At 45.8% G+C, this 16174-nt stretch overlaps 2 protein-coding genes across 2 annotated transcripts; one reads left to right on the plus strand and one right to left on the minus strand.

Annotated features, from left to right (window-relative positions):
* Positions 1–2: 2 nt before the first annotated feature.
* LOC136437157 (uncharacterized) lies at positions 3–6319 on the minus strand. Its single transcript, XM_066431639.1, has 5 exons — positions 5449–6319; positions 4859–4983; positions 3904–4004; positions 529–3558; positions 3–31 (listed from the first exon to the last, which is right to left on the minus strand). Exons 1-5 carry the CDS (start codon positions 6187–6189, stop codon positions 3–5), a joined length of 4026 nt encoding a protein of 1341 aa, XP_066287736.1. The 5' UTR covers positions 6190–6319.
* A 1735-nt stretch (positions 6320–8054) lies between these two features.
* LOC136437158 (uncharacterized) lies at positions 8055–15313 on the plus strand. Its single transcript, XM_066431640.1, has 4 exons — positions 8055–9428; positions 10109–10227; positions 10461–10561; positions 10928–15313. Exons 1-4 carry the CDS (start codon positions 8694–8696, stop codon positions 14509–14511), a joined length of 4539 nt encoding a protein of 1512 aa, XP_066287737.1. The 5' UTR covers positions 8055–8693; the 3' UTR covers positions 14512–15313.
* Positions 15314–16174: the final 861 nt, after the last annotated feature.

Consider the following 16174-nt stretch of genomic DNA (forward strand, 5'->3'; position numbering starts at 1 on the left):
CCTTAAGTTTCCTGAGTCTTTGTAAACTGTTCTGAGTGGAAACAATGCCAGGGTGTGTTGGATCATCACATACGAGTTTTAACATATCAAGTGTCCTTTCGTTGTAGTGAATAGCCTGTTGGTAATCTTCCAGAATTTCCCAGCAGAATCCAAGTTTGGAAAGTAACCCAGCAACACGCATATTTGCCCTGTCCCCTTGAATAATGGTCAACGTTTCTAAGGTTTCCTCATGATACTTGACTGCCTTCGCATGGTCTCCACGCTTTAACCAAACACGTGCAATGATTTCCAGGGTTGTAGCTATACTTGGATGTGCCAGATCTCCGAACACACGTTTTTTCATCTCTAGTGACTTCTCGAGGTAGGTTATGGCTTTGTTGAACTCAAAACGTTCGCTCCAAATCAACCCGAGATTGCTAAGTATAGTTGCAACCGCAGGATGATCTTTTCCGCGCCCGTACACAACCTCGCACATTTTCAATGCTTCCTGGTTGTACCTGATTTCTTCGTTCTTGTCACCAAACATACCCCATGATGTAGCAAGATTCATCAGTGTCTGCAACACCTTTGGACTGCGAGAGCCGTATATGGATTCCCATATACTCAATGCTTTCTTGTTGTATTCGATCGCTCTCCTGTGGTCGCCAACCTCACTGTATGCTGTGGCCATGTTGTTATATGAGTTGGCAACCAGGCTGTGTGGTGTTTCTCTTCCGAACACAGTTTCTGCGATTTCCAAAGCGTCTTGATGATAGCTGATGGCCTTGCGTTGATCCCCGGTGCGTCTAAATACTATACCCAGATTATTTAGAGCTCTCGCTATATCCGGGTGATTTGAGTTGTTTCCATAGCAAGCTTTCCACATAGCCAGTGCCCTCTGAAAGCTTTCTGTTGCCCTTTCATAGTTTGCAACGTTACAACAGCACTTCCCTAAATGATTCAGTGCGTTAGCGATATCAGGGTGATTGGCGTAATTCCCGTGAACGTGCTTCAGTATTGCTAGCGCCTGCTCCTGGTACTGCAGCGCTTCTTTGTGCTTGCCTTCGTTACTTTGAGAAAATCCAATGTTTTGCAAGGAAGAGGCGATGTCCGAATGTGCTGCGTCAATTCCATACACGTCTCTTCTCATTTTCAGCGCTAGATCGTGGTATTTTTGTGAGACAATAAAGTCTCCAGCGCTGTTCCATGCTAGCCCTAGGTCTGACAAGGCTGAGGCGATATCAGGGTGAACTGCCCGCTCTCCGTACACAATTTTCCATGCCTTAAGCGCCTGCTCGAGATAGTATATACCAGTTCTGTGGTTACCAACGTCAATGTGACATTGCCCTAGATCTTTGAGGGCAGAGACAACCCTAGGGTGTCCAGCGTTGTGGCCATATATGGATTGTATTATTTTCAACGCCTTTTCCTTGTACCTGATCGCTTTGCGGTAGATGCCAAGGTTTGACAGACACCCTCCCGTAGTCTGTAGACACGTGGCCAGCTTAAGATCATCATCTTTCTGCAGCACTTTTGTCACACGTAGATTTTGTTCACACACGCTCATTGCTTTTCTGAAGTCTCCCCGATATTGCCACGCTCCCGACAACGAACCTAGAGACGACACGATTTCCGGATGTGTAGGGTCGGCTCCATAGATGTCTTCTCTCATCTTGTGGGCTATTGTGAGGTACCCGAGCGCTTCTTCATTCTCATCCAATGTGAGCCATGCAGAGCCCAAGTCGCCGAATATCGACGCAATAACTGAATGGCAGCTGTCACGTCCATGTACCGTCTTCACTACCCTTAGTGCCATTTCGTAGTAGCTGATGGCTTTCCTACTGTTGCCTAGAAGCTTCCATGCTTTTGCTATTCTGCGTAGTAATGCAGATAAACTCTCATCTGAAATACATCTTTCATCTACGTAGTCCAAGACGTCCAACTGTCTGAAAGGCTCAGCAGTGTTTAGCAAAAGCGCAACGTCATCTTCGAGATGGCAGATCGCTGCTTCGCGTTTTAGCAGCTGGATACAAATTCGCGCTTTTACGCTCGAGCCCGCATCAAACAGAGTCGTTGAACGCAATCTGCGTAGTGATTCGGGGAAGTGGTCAGTTGAAATACTTGACAATAACTTCTCGAGTGGTATCGCCCTGTAATGGTATCTGAACAGCATATCATCGTCAGGAAGGTAGAACACTGACTTGAACGCTGCATCATGGTCGCCTGTCTGTCCATCCGTTGCTATTGGAGACAGAGCGGACATGGTTTCCCACTGTTTCCCGTTGGCCAGATACGTTCTCAGCCGGAGCTCTGCCGATATGCTGACCAACACCTTCAGATGATCGGCGTTTTCTCTGGTCAGTACGTTTGATTCTTCCATGTCTGATATGACTTTCCAAACGCTTCCCGGTTTCAGCCCGCAGAGAACGCACAGACTGTCTATGGATATCGTAGGGAACCTGTAGATGTCCTTCTTGACATCGAGAAGCTTTGCCGTCAGTCCTTGCTTGCCGTAGCGCTCAATGTCTTTAGCCAGCGTCTCTCCAGCATGGATAACACTAACGCTACCTTCACGTCTTCTAGTGCTTGTCAAGGTTTCATTCACAATCTTCATGTACTCGTCTACAAGACCATCATTGCCGGTTAGGCAGCACACGTTCCGTAGTATGTCCGACAAGTGGTATCCTTCGGACACGGCGATGTTCTCCTGCTGCAGCTCTGCCATGCTGCTCGGGCTGCGAATCAGCTCGAGTGCTGGCTTCGCCTTGGTCTTGTCTCTGCCTAGTGGGGTTTTACTGGCCCACGGCATGGAGCCGTCAAAGGCAAACCCGCGAGGAGTCGCCGAGTCATAGAACCAGTTGTCCGCAGGATTGTCCGACTCGAAATCATTGAGGGACTTAATGGCCATCGCCGAGATGATGGTTTCTCCGAGGTTGATGACTTTGAGATGTACGTAGTGGGTGAGGTGGCGGAAGTACTGCTTGTTTTCATCAGTATCGCAACCTTCGTCCAACAAGATGGCGAACTCCAGGTCAGAGTACGGAGTGACGGTTTCTGTTGCCTGTGAACCCAAACCGATGACTGCATACGTACAGGGAGCAGGGCCCAACACTTCCATACATTCATCAACAAGAGTACCAACAAACTCTTTTCTACTCTGAGCTATTTCTACAAATAGATCTTTGATGGCGTCTGCTCTGTGCGCCTCTACGGTCGTCATCGCACGGTGATCTTCCCGATGTGCTTGGAGGTTTAACTGTTGGTCAATCGACTCCAGTCTTTGCCTAACCTTTTCTCGCATGTTCTGTATCGCTTCCTTATGCCCCCTGTCGACGTCACTCAGACTGGGCCTACGGTCGGTGTGCACTACATGCTGGAGGAAGGATGCTTCCGTGTCTTTCAGTTTCTCATTTATATCACGTTCAAGGGTCGCATCGTCTGTCCTGACCAGTGCCCCGTTGTACAGAGCCGCAGCTTGGCTAAAGAATTTTCCGTCTCCTGTGTTCTTACCCTTCGCTACGTGGACGTCACCCAACCGACATAGACACGAAACCTCTTTTGCCATCTCCTCTTGGTTTCCTGAAAAAATGTAAACTGTGAATCTTGGGCTCAGCATCAGTGTACTTGTCAAGAACGCGGATTCGATATGAGTTGTCCCTTTATCATTGTTGTCCATGCCATTGATTTCAACTTCTACATTGACAAATGACGGCGTCATTACTAGGAAGCTAAGAAAAATGATGATGAACTAGTGGCCAAACTTTCTCATCGTTACCTGCTGTTGATGCACACACCTTGATATCAATTTAAACCTTGGTGATGCAAGCTTCCCTATGTCTGTCATGATCATTATCATTGTGTATATATCACTGACATTACTCATAACTAGTCATAGCTATCCAAAAGAACGCAGAACGACCTTACCGTGAACAATTCTGAGTGCTGAGGCGACGTTCTGTTCTGCTGACTGCAGAGACCCGTTCCTCAGGGCACTGACTCCGGCTTCATATTGGTCTTCGTAAGAGCTGGAGTGATTAAGGATTTATAATCTTAGTTTGATTTCAATTAAGTTGGTCTCTCTTATCTTGTGATAGGTACGTTAAGAACACGGTGTGTACTTTCTTGTTTGTGTTCCCGGAGACGAGGGCCAAGGTCGATTATGGGCCCCATGGTGTGTGATCTTGGTACTGCAGCAGAACTTTTTTTTGTTCTGGACAAGCTATGGTCATGATTTGGTAGACAGCTCTAATGCTCGGGAAGAAGAGACATGAATTTGGACCCCCTATCAGCTTGTTTTGAAAATACAGGGGCGCTATTGTTGAAAGATCCAAAAGAGAATAACTTAAGAAAGGAATAACGGGTTTTCATTCTTTCGGGCTCTTGTTTAGCTTAGACAAAGATGTACACAATGAAATGCACATTATGCGAATAAAGACTCAATTTGCATAATTATTGTGGAAATTTTATAATTCCAGTGTTTTTCATGATAGGACTTTAACACATGTAAGATATGCAAGTCATGGTAGGTGGAACATTGATAGATACTAATTATGCAAATATGGGCCTGATTTTCATGATTTATGCAAAAGTGCTATAAGTGGCGGAGAGTACATGTAGTAATGCCATACCTGTGACATGTGTAAGCTAGTTGAATGTGTACAAATACATGCATATACTATGTAAATGTGGAAGTCATTTGCATGATTAGAATATTTCATAGAGGTATGAGGGCTCCGAACTCTTGTAGTTCCTGTGTTGAGTAGTAGAGCAGCACCCTGTCAGACCCTGCACTAGCCCTATAGATCAAACCAGTAAAACCCGCCATCCGGCCACAGTATGAGTATCTACAAGAGGACCGAGAAACGTAACAGGCACCTACCTTTCTGCACTGTGTATATTCGACTCACTTTGGACCAGCTCTTCTTCACCATCGCTGTCGATGTTGTCGCTGGGATATTTGTACTGGATCTCAATTACTTTGCCTTCGTACATTTTGTGTTTTCCCTACAGTATAGGAAGTTGGGATGGAATAGTAAACAGCTGTACTCACAACAAACAGATTTCACAGGATGAAATACGGAACGTTCTACTGCAGTGCCAACATTGTTCCTTACTACAATAGTCAGTTCCTGATTCTTGAAAAAGACAAATAAAGTCGAAACCGGTTGAATACCAGTCTCTTCGCTGTCATTTTCCCAAGAACTACAAATGATAAAATAGTCAGTTCCAGTGAGGACATGATATAAGGTATGCAAAGTACCATTGTTTCATCCAAAAGGTTATACTCGCACACAATACTTGTAATGACTAATTTATACCTCTAATTACATACGCGAAGTATATATTTGGCCTCCGTCAGTCAATATTTACCATTGTGAGTGAATACGTATGTCGTCATGGTTGGTCAACATTGAAAGGGTACGAGAAGTGCACACAAGGTGACGACCATGAAGCACACGGAAAGCTTACCTTAATTTCCTCCTTCCTGAGTCTTGCCGTGTACCTGACCCGGTGCTGGAGAGCAGCCCTGTTGGCTTCGTCCTGACACCGCGCGAGGCCGGCGGAGTACAGAGAAGACGCCCTGTTCAAATCCGCCATGTCCCTCCCCACTCCACCCCGCCTCAGGCACGCGTCACCCAGGCCCTTCAGCGCCTCCACTTCCGCCAACACGTCTGACGCCGTAACGCTTTCTACCAGCAAGTTCACATAGCCGGCTGGTAACGATTCTTCTGTGAGGCCTGCTACTCTTTCTTGAACTGTCTCGGCAATCTTTAAGCGATCCGACGGCGACAAGTTTAGATCTGAACGGTGTTCCTGTTCCTGATTCACTTCCCTGTTCGGCTTGTTCCTGTTGTCATGTTGGTTTGCGGCTGATTTCTTGTCGATGAACGCTCGTGCATATTCTACGCGATGTAGTAGGGTCTGCACTTCCCCGATGTGAGCACACCTGGCCAGTGCGACGCTGTACAAGGAGTGGGCCTTGCCGAACTCCGCCAAGACGCCGCCGATTCTTCCCTTTTCTAAGAACACGTCACCGAGACTCTTAAGGGCTTCAACCTCGATCATGAGGTCCTCTTCCGCCATAGCTCTCTTAAGTTCTCGCACGTAATCTGTCTGCACAGAGGTAAGTTCTTCGAGACCGGACACCTCAAACCTCCCATCTATATGGTAAAGCCGCTCTGTCGCTCGCACGATGTCAGAACTGGACATTTTCAGCACTGCTTTCGTCACCAGCAAGCCTTGAATACAAGCTCAAATAGTAATGGCGTCGGTGGAAACCGGAAGTGACGTTTCATTGTTTGTCTCCGCAATGTGTGCAATATGCCCTTGACCTTTCGCTGTATCTGTTACATTGTCGCTAGTGCGCATGTCAAAACACTGTTTTAGCTACAATTTCCGTTCATGAAGTTTATAAAACGCATTCTAAGCTATCAGTGTACAAATATAGATATTTACAAATATCGGCTGATATTTTGATATTGAAAGATTTGATGTATTTATCATTTTCGTAATCCTAACTTTCCGAAGGCTGAACGCTGTGAATATGCGCCCTCCTACATAGCTATGCTTAGGCTTACTGTAAATGCAGAGATGTTCGCGGTGGGTTTTTTCGCGGCGACCGTTTCACCGCGAACTTAAAACCACCGCGAACATTTTTGTCCAATACTGTAGTAGCATGTAACTATAGCGCTGCCGCAAACTTAAAACCACCGCGAACACTCCATTTTCCCCTTAGCGCGAAAGAAAAAAACACGCGAACTTAAATGCATTTACAGTAATAAGACTAAGGTCCTTCCGCCCCTTTTACTATTAGAGCATTAGGAAGTTATGCAGACTGGTTTACGTCGCAGTCAAAACAGAACAAAAGTTCCCAACTCTAGATCCAACTCAGGGTCACTGACCCCTTACACTGACAGCGATCCCCGAGCGACCGTTGAGCGACCTAAGTTGGATTTGTGAGAGCCTTGGTTTTATAATAAGCATATGATGCACGAGGTAAAAGTATAATTCAAAATACAACAAAACACACAAAACATTTTAAAAGTACTTTATCTATGAATTCGTTGAACTACTTGTCAAATCTCTGGTGGCCCGGCGATCGTAGCCAGTAGTGGAAATGGGGCATGAGTACTACCGCACGGTACTGGACGCACAATGAAGGTAGTGGGCGGGCTTTCCCCGACATCAAGCGGACATATAGTGCGTTACTTTACACAATATCTCCCGTTCTTCTTTCGAGAATATCCGACTGAAGAGCCGTTTGTAGCTAAAACTTGGTAAAGACACAACCATACCCCCCCCCCCCCCCCCCCGTTTGCTGATCAGGGTATCGATAGATGACGTGTGGTATTGCCGAGAGGTGTTTGTGTTTGCCTTAGTCGTGTTATCATTCACTATCAGGTGTCTCAAAAGTGCAACTAGAATGGCACAGTATCTCACTCCATCTCCCTGCTCACGCAAAAATGGACTGTTCCAAAACTGAAAAGTCACCCCCTGCCCTGTGGGAGAATAAACTCTTCCGACTGAATCCTCACTTAAAATGGACCAGTTCAAAAACACCTCCACTCAAAAAATGAAATTTTGCATAATCGCCCCAGTCCAAAATTGAATGCTAAAGATTCATCCCCTGTGCGAGAGTGGACTCTTCCAGTGACGCCCTCATGTTAAATGGATAAGTTCTAAAACACTTCCCCTCAAGTAATGGACTTTTGCATGATCAACCCAGTTCAAAACTGTATTTTTTTTTATATTGCCCCCCCCCTGTGCAAAATGGACTTTTCCAGTGCCCTACCCATGTAAAGTACATTAGTCCAAAAACACTTCCACTCACAAAATTGACTTTTGCATAATCACCGAAGTCCACAAGTTAATTTAGTATGCCTATTATAAAGCATAGCTGCGTATGATGGTGCATATTCACAGGATCCAGGAAACCTACGATTACGAAAAAGATATATAGTGGATTTTGTACCATCAAATATCATCCGATATTGGTAGATATCTGTACACTGATACGTCTAGAATGCGATCTTCGAACCTCTTGAACTACGATATTGGCTAGAACCTTTGACATGCTCGCTCACGTCACGGAAACATGTACAGCGAAAGGTCAAAGGTGCATTGTACGTACTTCCGGTTTCCACCGCACCGAGGTCATCACACTGAGCTTGTAGTCATGGTAGCAGACTACAGTTTCCGGCCTATGGGGGTTTCTACAGTTAAGGACCACAAAGTGACCCACATCGACGTGGATAAAATAATAGTAGGGTACCCTACAAAATCACCTACCCGACAAACGAATATGTTGAAGTCGAGGGTACAATCTACAAAATAACTGAAAACAACAAAAATGATGTTTTTTAACAATTCGACGGCCACTTTGATATGGGGTCATGCGGGGTCATACGGAACTGCAGCCGACTCACCCCGACAGGCAGCTGTACATGTAAAGGTCACGCGCATTCATACGCCGAATGGGAGAACTTCACAGTCCCATTCGTACGATCTAAAAGCCCACTTATTATACTACCATACAGTAAAGTTCGTGCCTCGCAGGCATTCACGTCAACGTTTTTACATACGGTTCAAGAGTTAGGGCGCACTACTTTTTTACCGCTACGTCACAGACTCGGTGAAATACTGTGTGCTGCTACCTCAACGTTTGCTGGCGACAGTATCCAATTTGCATATACAACGGGGACGTAGTGGCGAAAATGTCCAGTTTTGACATCGCACGGGCTGCAGGGAGGCTTCTTCACATAGACGCGAGGCTGGAGGGGTCCGGTCTCGAAGACCTTGCCTCTGTGCAGACAGATTACGCCCGAGAACTACACAGAGCTATGGCGGAAGCGGACCTCTTGATCGAGGTTGAAGCCCTTAAGAGTCTCGGTGACGTGTTCTTAGAAAAGGGAAGAATCGGCGGCGTCTTGGCGGAGTTTGGCAAGGCCCACTCCTTGTACAGCGTCGCACTGGCCAGGTGTACTCACATCGGGGAAGTGCAGACCCTACTACATCGCGTTAAGTACGCAAGATCATTCATCGACAAGAAATCACCCCCGAACGAAGATAACGGTAGGCGTGAGCCGAATGGGGATGTGACTCAGGAACAAAGTTCAGATCTAAAAGTGTTGACTTCGGATCGCTTAAAGATTGCCGAGACAGTTCAAAAAAGACTAGCAGGCCTCACAGAAGAATCGTTACCAGCCGGCTATGTGAACTTGTTGGTGGAAAGCGTTGTGGCGTCGGACGTGTTAGCGGAAGTGGAGGCGCTGAAGGGCCTGGGTGACGCGTGCCTGAGACGGGGCCTTGTGAGCAGGGACATGGCGGATTTCACCCGGGCGTCTGCCCTGTACTCCGCCGGCCTCGCGCGGTATCAGGACCCAGACAACAGGGACGCTCTCCGACACCGGGTCAGGTATACGGCAAGACTCAGGAAGGAGGAAATTAAGGTAAGCCATCATCTATCTGGACATTTTGGAAGGACTTATTGAAGTTGAGCACGTAACCGGAAGAAGACGAAGAAGAAGAGGAAGACAATGCGGTGGCTATCTAGACAGAACAGCGCATTGGCACACTCCTGTACAGAGTTCTTGAAACTTTAAATATATGACAAGTGTGTACTGCTCGATATAATCCATTAACCACTGGGTAAGGTACGAGATCCCTTCCTTTGTACTCATTTTGTGGACACAATTAGATCGATAAATCAGTAAGAAAGCCCTATCAATAAACCACTGAACTGTACTCTGTATACAATGCGTCACTTATAAGTTCTATCACGCCCTGTGCCCGACTCTTATCTCGCCGGCCAGGTTATATAAATCTATATTGCTTATCTCTTTACTCATATTGCTTATTGGGCACTGGGCAAACACGTCACTCAACTCTGTATGCTCGTGACGTTAACGCAAGTCACGATGACTCAATGATGGACAAATTCCCACGCTGGCGTCGTAGCCAGATAAATGGTTAATGCTGACGTTGACGATGGTGGTGGCGCACAGTGAAATAATAGGGTGCGTTACCAACAAACAACTTGTGTTGGCGCAGTGTATCTATAATGAACATTCGGTGGCACTGTTTGCATACCGAGCCAATAAGAATAACTAACCCGTTCTAATTGATCCAGGGAAAATACGCAAAGTGCAGAAACCAAGCAACAAAAGTCCAGTTCAAACACGCAAGCGACAACAGCAACAGCGACGAAGAAGAGTTGGTCCAAAGTGATCCGAATGATCGCCCCGAAAGGTAGATGACTATCCATGTCCATGTTTAATTCTTAAAAGAACAGAAATTTGAATCCTTACTTGATTCAGATTTTATTCCACCCAAGACGTGAATATCCATTTGTCCGAAACGAGAGAGGAAAATGTATCACGGTAATTTTCAATGGCATTCTAGTTTGTCCATTTGAAACACTATAAGCTCCTCAGTACCAATCAAGAACTACATTCTTACAAGATCTTTGTAAAATGTTTCAGCTCCTACGAAGACCAGTATGAAGCCGGAGTCGGTGCCCTGAGGAGCGGGTCTCTGGACTCCGCAGAACGGAACTTCACCTCAGCACTCAGAACTGTTCACGGTAAGGACATTCACAGACGGTGAGAGGGATATTATATGACACAAATGCCCACCATTGATAACCACATTATCATATTATGAATCAATTTCCTATGATATTACTGATAGTAATATTACATATATCTACACAGTAGCTCATTTCTGTTTCCACCTTTGCTTATTGTTTTGGACCCGTGGTTTATAGTTATTTTCCTGTACTTTGTTTTTCTCTTGTTTTGAATTATGTGTTGTTCATTTTGTGAAATGCAATTTTTAAAAAATAGAAAAAAAATATTACTGATAGTCAACAACATGACAGCAGACAACAATTAGCTGTCCACCAGAATGAGACATTAGAAAGTAACTCCCCCTTTGGGAATGTTTTCAGGCAATGAGGGGGCATTGAAAAAGGAGGCTTCATGCCTGTGCAGGTTGGGTGATGTCTACGTAGCGAAGGGTAAGAACACAGGAGAGGGAAAATGCTTCACCCAAGCTGCGGCTCTGTACAACGGCGCACTGGTCAGGACAGACGATGCGACGGTCAAACGTGAATTAAGTGGGAAACTGAAAGACACGGAAGCATCATCCCTCCAGCATGTAGTGCACACCGACAATAGACCCAGTCTAAGTGATGTCGACAGGGGGCATAAGGAAGTGATACAGAACACGCGGGAAAATGTTAAACAAAGACTGGAGTCGATTGACCAACAGTTTAACCTCCAGGCACATCGGGAAGATCATCGTGCAATGATGACCGTAGAAGCTCACAGAGCAGACGCCATCAAAGACTTGTTTGTAGAAATAGCTCAGAGTAGAAAAGAGTTTGTAGCTGTCCTTGTTGACGAATGTATGGAAGTGTTGGGCCCTGCTCCCTGTAAGTACGCATTCATAGGTTTGGGTTCACAGGCAACAGAAACCGTCACTCCGTACTCTGACCTGGAATTCGCCATCTTGTTGGACGAAGGTTGCGATACCAATGATAACAAGCAGTACTTCCGCCACCTCACCCACTACGTACATCTCAAAGTCATCAACCTCGGAGAAACCATCATCCCGGCGATGGCCATCAAATCCCTCAATGATTTCGAGTCGGACAATCCTGCGGACAACTGGTTCTATGACTCGGCGACTCCTCGCGGGTTTGCCTTTGACGGCTCCATGCCGTGGGCCAGTAAAACCCCACTAGGCAGAGACAAGACCAAGGCGAAGCCAGCACTCGAGCTGATTCGCAGCCCGAGTAGCATGGCCGAACTGCAGCAGGAGAACATCGCCGTGTCCGAGGGGTACCACATGTCGGACATACTACGGAACGTGTGCTGCCTAACAGGCGATGATGGTCTTGTAGAAGAGTACATGAAGATTGTGAATGAAACATTGGCAAACACTAGAAGGCGTGAAGGTAGCGTTGGTGTTCTCCATGCTGGAGAGACGCTGGCTAAAGACATTGAGCGCTACGGCAAGCAAGGACTGACGGCAAAGCTTCTCGATGTCAAGAAGGACATCTACAGGTTCCCTACGATCTCCATGGACAGTCTGTGCATTCTCTGTGGGCTAAAACCGGGAAGCGTTTGGAAAGTCATATCAGACATGGAAGAGTCAAACGTACTGACCAGAGAAAACGCCGATCATCTGAAAGTGTTAGTCAGCATATCGGCAGAACTCCGGCTGAGAACGTATCTGGCCAATGGGAAACAATGGGAAACCATGTCCGCTCTGCCTCCAATAGCAACGGATGGACAGACAGCTGACCATGATACAGCGGTCAAGTCAATGTTCTACCTACATGACGATGATATGCTGTTCAGATATCATTACAGAGCGATTCCACTGGCGAAGTTGCTGTCAAGTGTTTCAGCGGAACAAATATCTGAGCCACAGACATTACTGCAATCAAAGACCCTCTTTGACGATAGTTCTGAAGTCAAAGCGCATATCTGCAACCGTTTATTGAAAATCAGAGAAGAGATTGGCCATCTCGAAGGCGCCGTAACATCTTTACTTAACTCTGCCGAGTCTGTCAAGGAGGCAGACGTTTTAGATTATTTGGACGTAAAAAGCATCTCAGACGGAAAGTTAGCCGGCTTGCTTGACAAGATAGGCACGGCATGGGAGAAGCTTGGTGACAGACAGAAATCCTTTGCATGTTTTGAACAAGCGCTGAGGATTACGAAAGCACAATATGGACGAGACAGTGCCCATCCCAAAATTGCTGATTCACTTACAAAATTGGGTCTCGCGTGGCTCCAACTGAGTGAAACTAGAGATGCCATTGAATGCTTTGAGATGGCCCACAAGATGAGAACGGACATTTATGGACGCGATGCTGTTCATCCTGAAATCGCTTCCTCTGTCAGGTCCCTCATGGGAGCTTGGAAAGAAATGGGAGACTTTCGAAAAGCAGCGGATCTCTGTGAGCAAGTGTTCCGTATGGCGAAGGTTTTACATAAGGATGAGCCACTGCACGTAGATGTTGCGGTTTGCATGATTGAGATGGGAGCATGCTATTCGGATCTTGGTAATTTCCGTAAAGCGAGCAAGTATAGCAAAGAAGCGTTAAAAATGATGGCGGCCATATATGGCTACAATACTGCACACCCATATATTGCATTGGCCTTTAAACAAGTGGGAGGGACCTTGATGAATTTGGGGGATTACAGGGAAGGGATATACTATTTTGAACAGGCTCTGAAGACATGGAAAATCATCCTTGGTCAGCAGACAAATCATGCTAATATCGCCGATGCCCTTTCGGCCTTGGGTGTGGCATGGGAAAGTACGGGCGACTTCACAGTTTCGCGCTGTTATCACCAGCAAGCCTTAGAAATGAGAAGATCCATATTTGGTGCGGACTCGATACATTTCGACATTGGGAGATCAGTGAGCAACATCGGACGGACACTTACCAACGAGGGTAAGCACAGAGAGGCGTTGAAATGTTACGAGGAAGCTTTAACTATCTTTAAGAGTGTCCATGGGGAAAACTCAAATCACCCCCAACTTGCCCTTTACCTGAATAATATCGGAGAGGCTCTTTGCGAACTTAAGAGCTATGGAAGGGCCAAAGAAAGCTTTGAAAGAGCACTTGTCGTCTTTAAAACCGTATTTGGAGACAACACAAACAATCCAGACATCGCCATGACGCTGAACAATTTGGGTATAGTGTGGCGATTCTTGGGAAACAATCGGAAGTCAATAATGTATTACAAACAGTCGTTGAAAATCAAGGAATCCGTGTTTGGACACGCAGTTCAAAATCGTAGAATCGCCATAACGTATTGCAACCTGGCAGTAGCACACAATGAACTTGGCGAATACAAGACGGCGATTGCATACAATGAACGGGGATTGGACATATGGAGAACCACATACGGATCGGACAGTCCGTTTATCATAAAGACGCTGACAAATATCGCGGCCGAATGGGAGAAATTGGGAGAACCACAAAAGGCAATCAAGCAAAACGAGAAGGCTTTGGAAATGTGCGAAACGGTGTTCGGGCCTGGCAAAGAGCATCCCATGGTTGTAAACATACTGGGCAACTTAGCCGCCACTTGGAACAAGCTAGGTGACTACGAGAAGACCATTCAGTATCTAGAACAATCGCTGAAGACGAACCTAAGGTTGTCTGGTGATCAGGCAACTCCGCCAGTAGCTACCTGTCAAGACAAGATAGCAATGATTTGGCTGAAACGCGGAGAGTATTCAAAGGCAGTGAAAACTCTTGAGAATGCTTTGGAAAGCTGGACTAGTGTCCATGGGGGCAGACCACACGCCCAGATCGCTACGACACTAGCCAGACTTGGCACGTGTTGGGAGGAGCTGAATGACAGCAGGCAAGCCGCACGCTTCTACGGAAAGGCACTGGACATGTATAGAGCCATATATGGGAAGAACTCGTTGTATCCTGCTATTGCTTCCTTACAGTTTTGTTTAATGAGGATAGGAGTTCCTTCTTCTCCGAGAAAGTTGTAGACAGTTGACTTATCGTCATAAAGTAAAGTAGAGATCCTTTCTCAGATATGACAGGGGTGCGTTGCCCAAGAACAGGCTAGATGAAGCCCACTTTATTACCTCCATGGAAAATGGGGGTATTGTTTTGTTGTAGATTGTACTTCACATAGTAATGATAGAAATGTTTTACTAGACTAGTACTCATAATTAATTTTTCTTCTGCATTTTATATTTTGACTATATCTTATTATGTTAAACAACGCAATTTATATCTACATTTTTTAACATCACAAAGAGACGGGAAGAAGCTGAACCTATGTATTAGCTAGAGTAGCTGTAGAATCTATGTGTCAGATTTATATTATAAGTCCTGTCCTTTTTTCTTTACTACTACTGTATCTACATGCCTGATACAGCCCTGATAGGGCTAAACGAGAGTACATATAGTTGCCACCTTTGTAAGTGATACCAGGCTATCACACTAGTGTTACTATGTACACTTCATGAATACAGTTAAAGTTAAAGCGGTCCCATGCATCGAAGATGCGAAGGGGGGCGCCCATCTCCCTTTCGTAGCCCTTGGGCCACACAAGTGCAAGTCACTACAGCAGGGGGCTGGTCCACTGGTAGTGATGTGTGTTTAACTTCCATACTATTTCCCAAATGCTGAGTGCTAAGCAGAGAAAGAAGTATGTACCATTTTTAGAGTCTTTGGTATGACCCGGGGGGGGGGGTCGAACTCACGACCTACCGTATGCAAGACGAGCAATCTACCAATTAGGCCATTGCACCGGTTTTTGAATACAGGATCGGAATAAAAGACTCGTTGGCTGTGATACCATGTTTTGTCGCTTACATTCTTTGACATATACAACGTTTACATGGTTTCTATTCTGAGGATTTACACATCTTTTTTTCGCGCTCTCGCATTATAAGATTTTGAGTCTGCAGAAGATGCTGTCCCTGCCGGTATGTCACATTCTCCGACATTTATAAATCTAGTTTCTTCCCTAACACAGGGATAGAATGGAACACCTTCTCAGTGGGTACTTTTTAAGAGCTAGTTGCAAGAACTAGTGAGAGAAAACTTGTTTGTAAACTAAAACAGGGTAATGATATCTCCCCTAACTTCAGCAACTTGTTTGCTGACCCTCCGACAGGCAGACGATAGTGTTGCCAAGAAGTGTCTCGGTTGCCATGGTAATGTTCCACGTCAATAAAACGAAGAATGTAATATTCTGATGATAATCAATGTTCGAAGTGGGACAGTTTAAGGCTAACATCACCAAAGGCGGCCCGTGGTCTTAGCGAAATGTTGTACGTACATAAACTCTTGAATGGGAACAAGTAACCACACCCCAACAAGTGCTTTGCTTGACAACACCACTGTTGTACTCCTGTATACGGCACAGCGAAGAGCACATCGCTTCATAACAAGTTTAGTTTAACAAACGAAGTGACACTGTTCCGGCAAATATTTCTTTGTGTGCCAAAACGGTCTGCTATCAGCCGTGTATCATACTATTATTCTCCACTTTTCCGTGGAAAGAAGCTATAAATTACTGGCATATTAGGAGAGATCTAGTGACGCCCGAATACAAAGGCCGCTCCGTACTGGTCGGGAACTCTAGCCAACTTGGTGCAACGCAACACCCGCTGTTAACATGGCGAGAATGCAAACTTA

The sequence above is a fragment of the Branchiostoma lanceolatum genome, chromosome 6 (assembly GCF_035083965.1).
Source record: "Branchiostoma lanceolatum isolate klBraLanc5 chromosome 6, klBraLanc5.hap2, whole genome shotgun sequence".
Taxonomy (NCBI): Eukaryota; Metazoa; Chordata; class Leptocardii; order Amphioxiformes; family Branchiostomatidae; genus Branchiostoma; species Branchiostoma lanceolatum.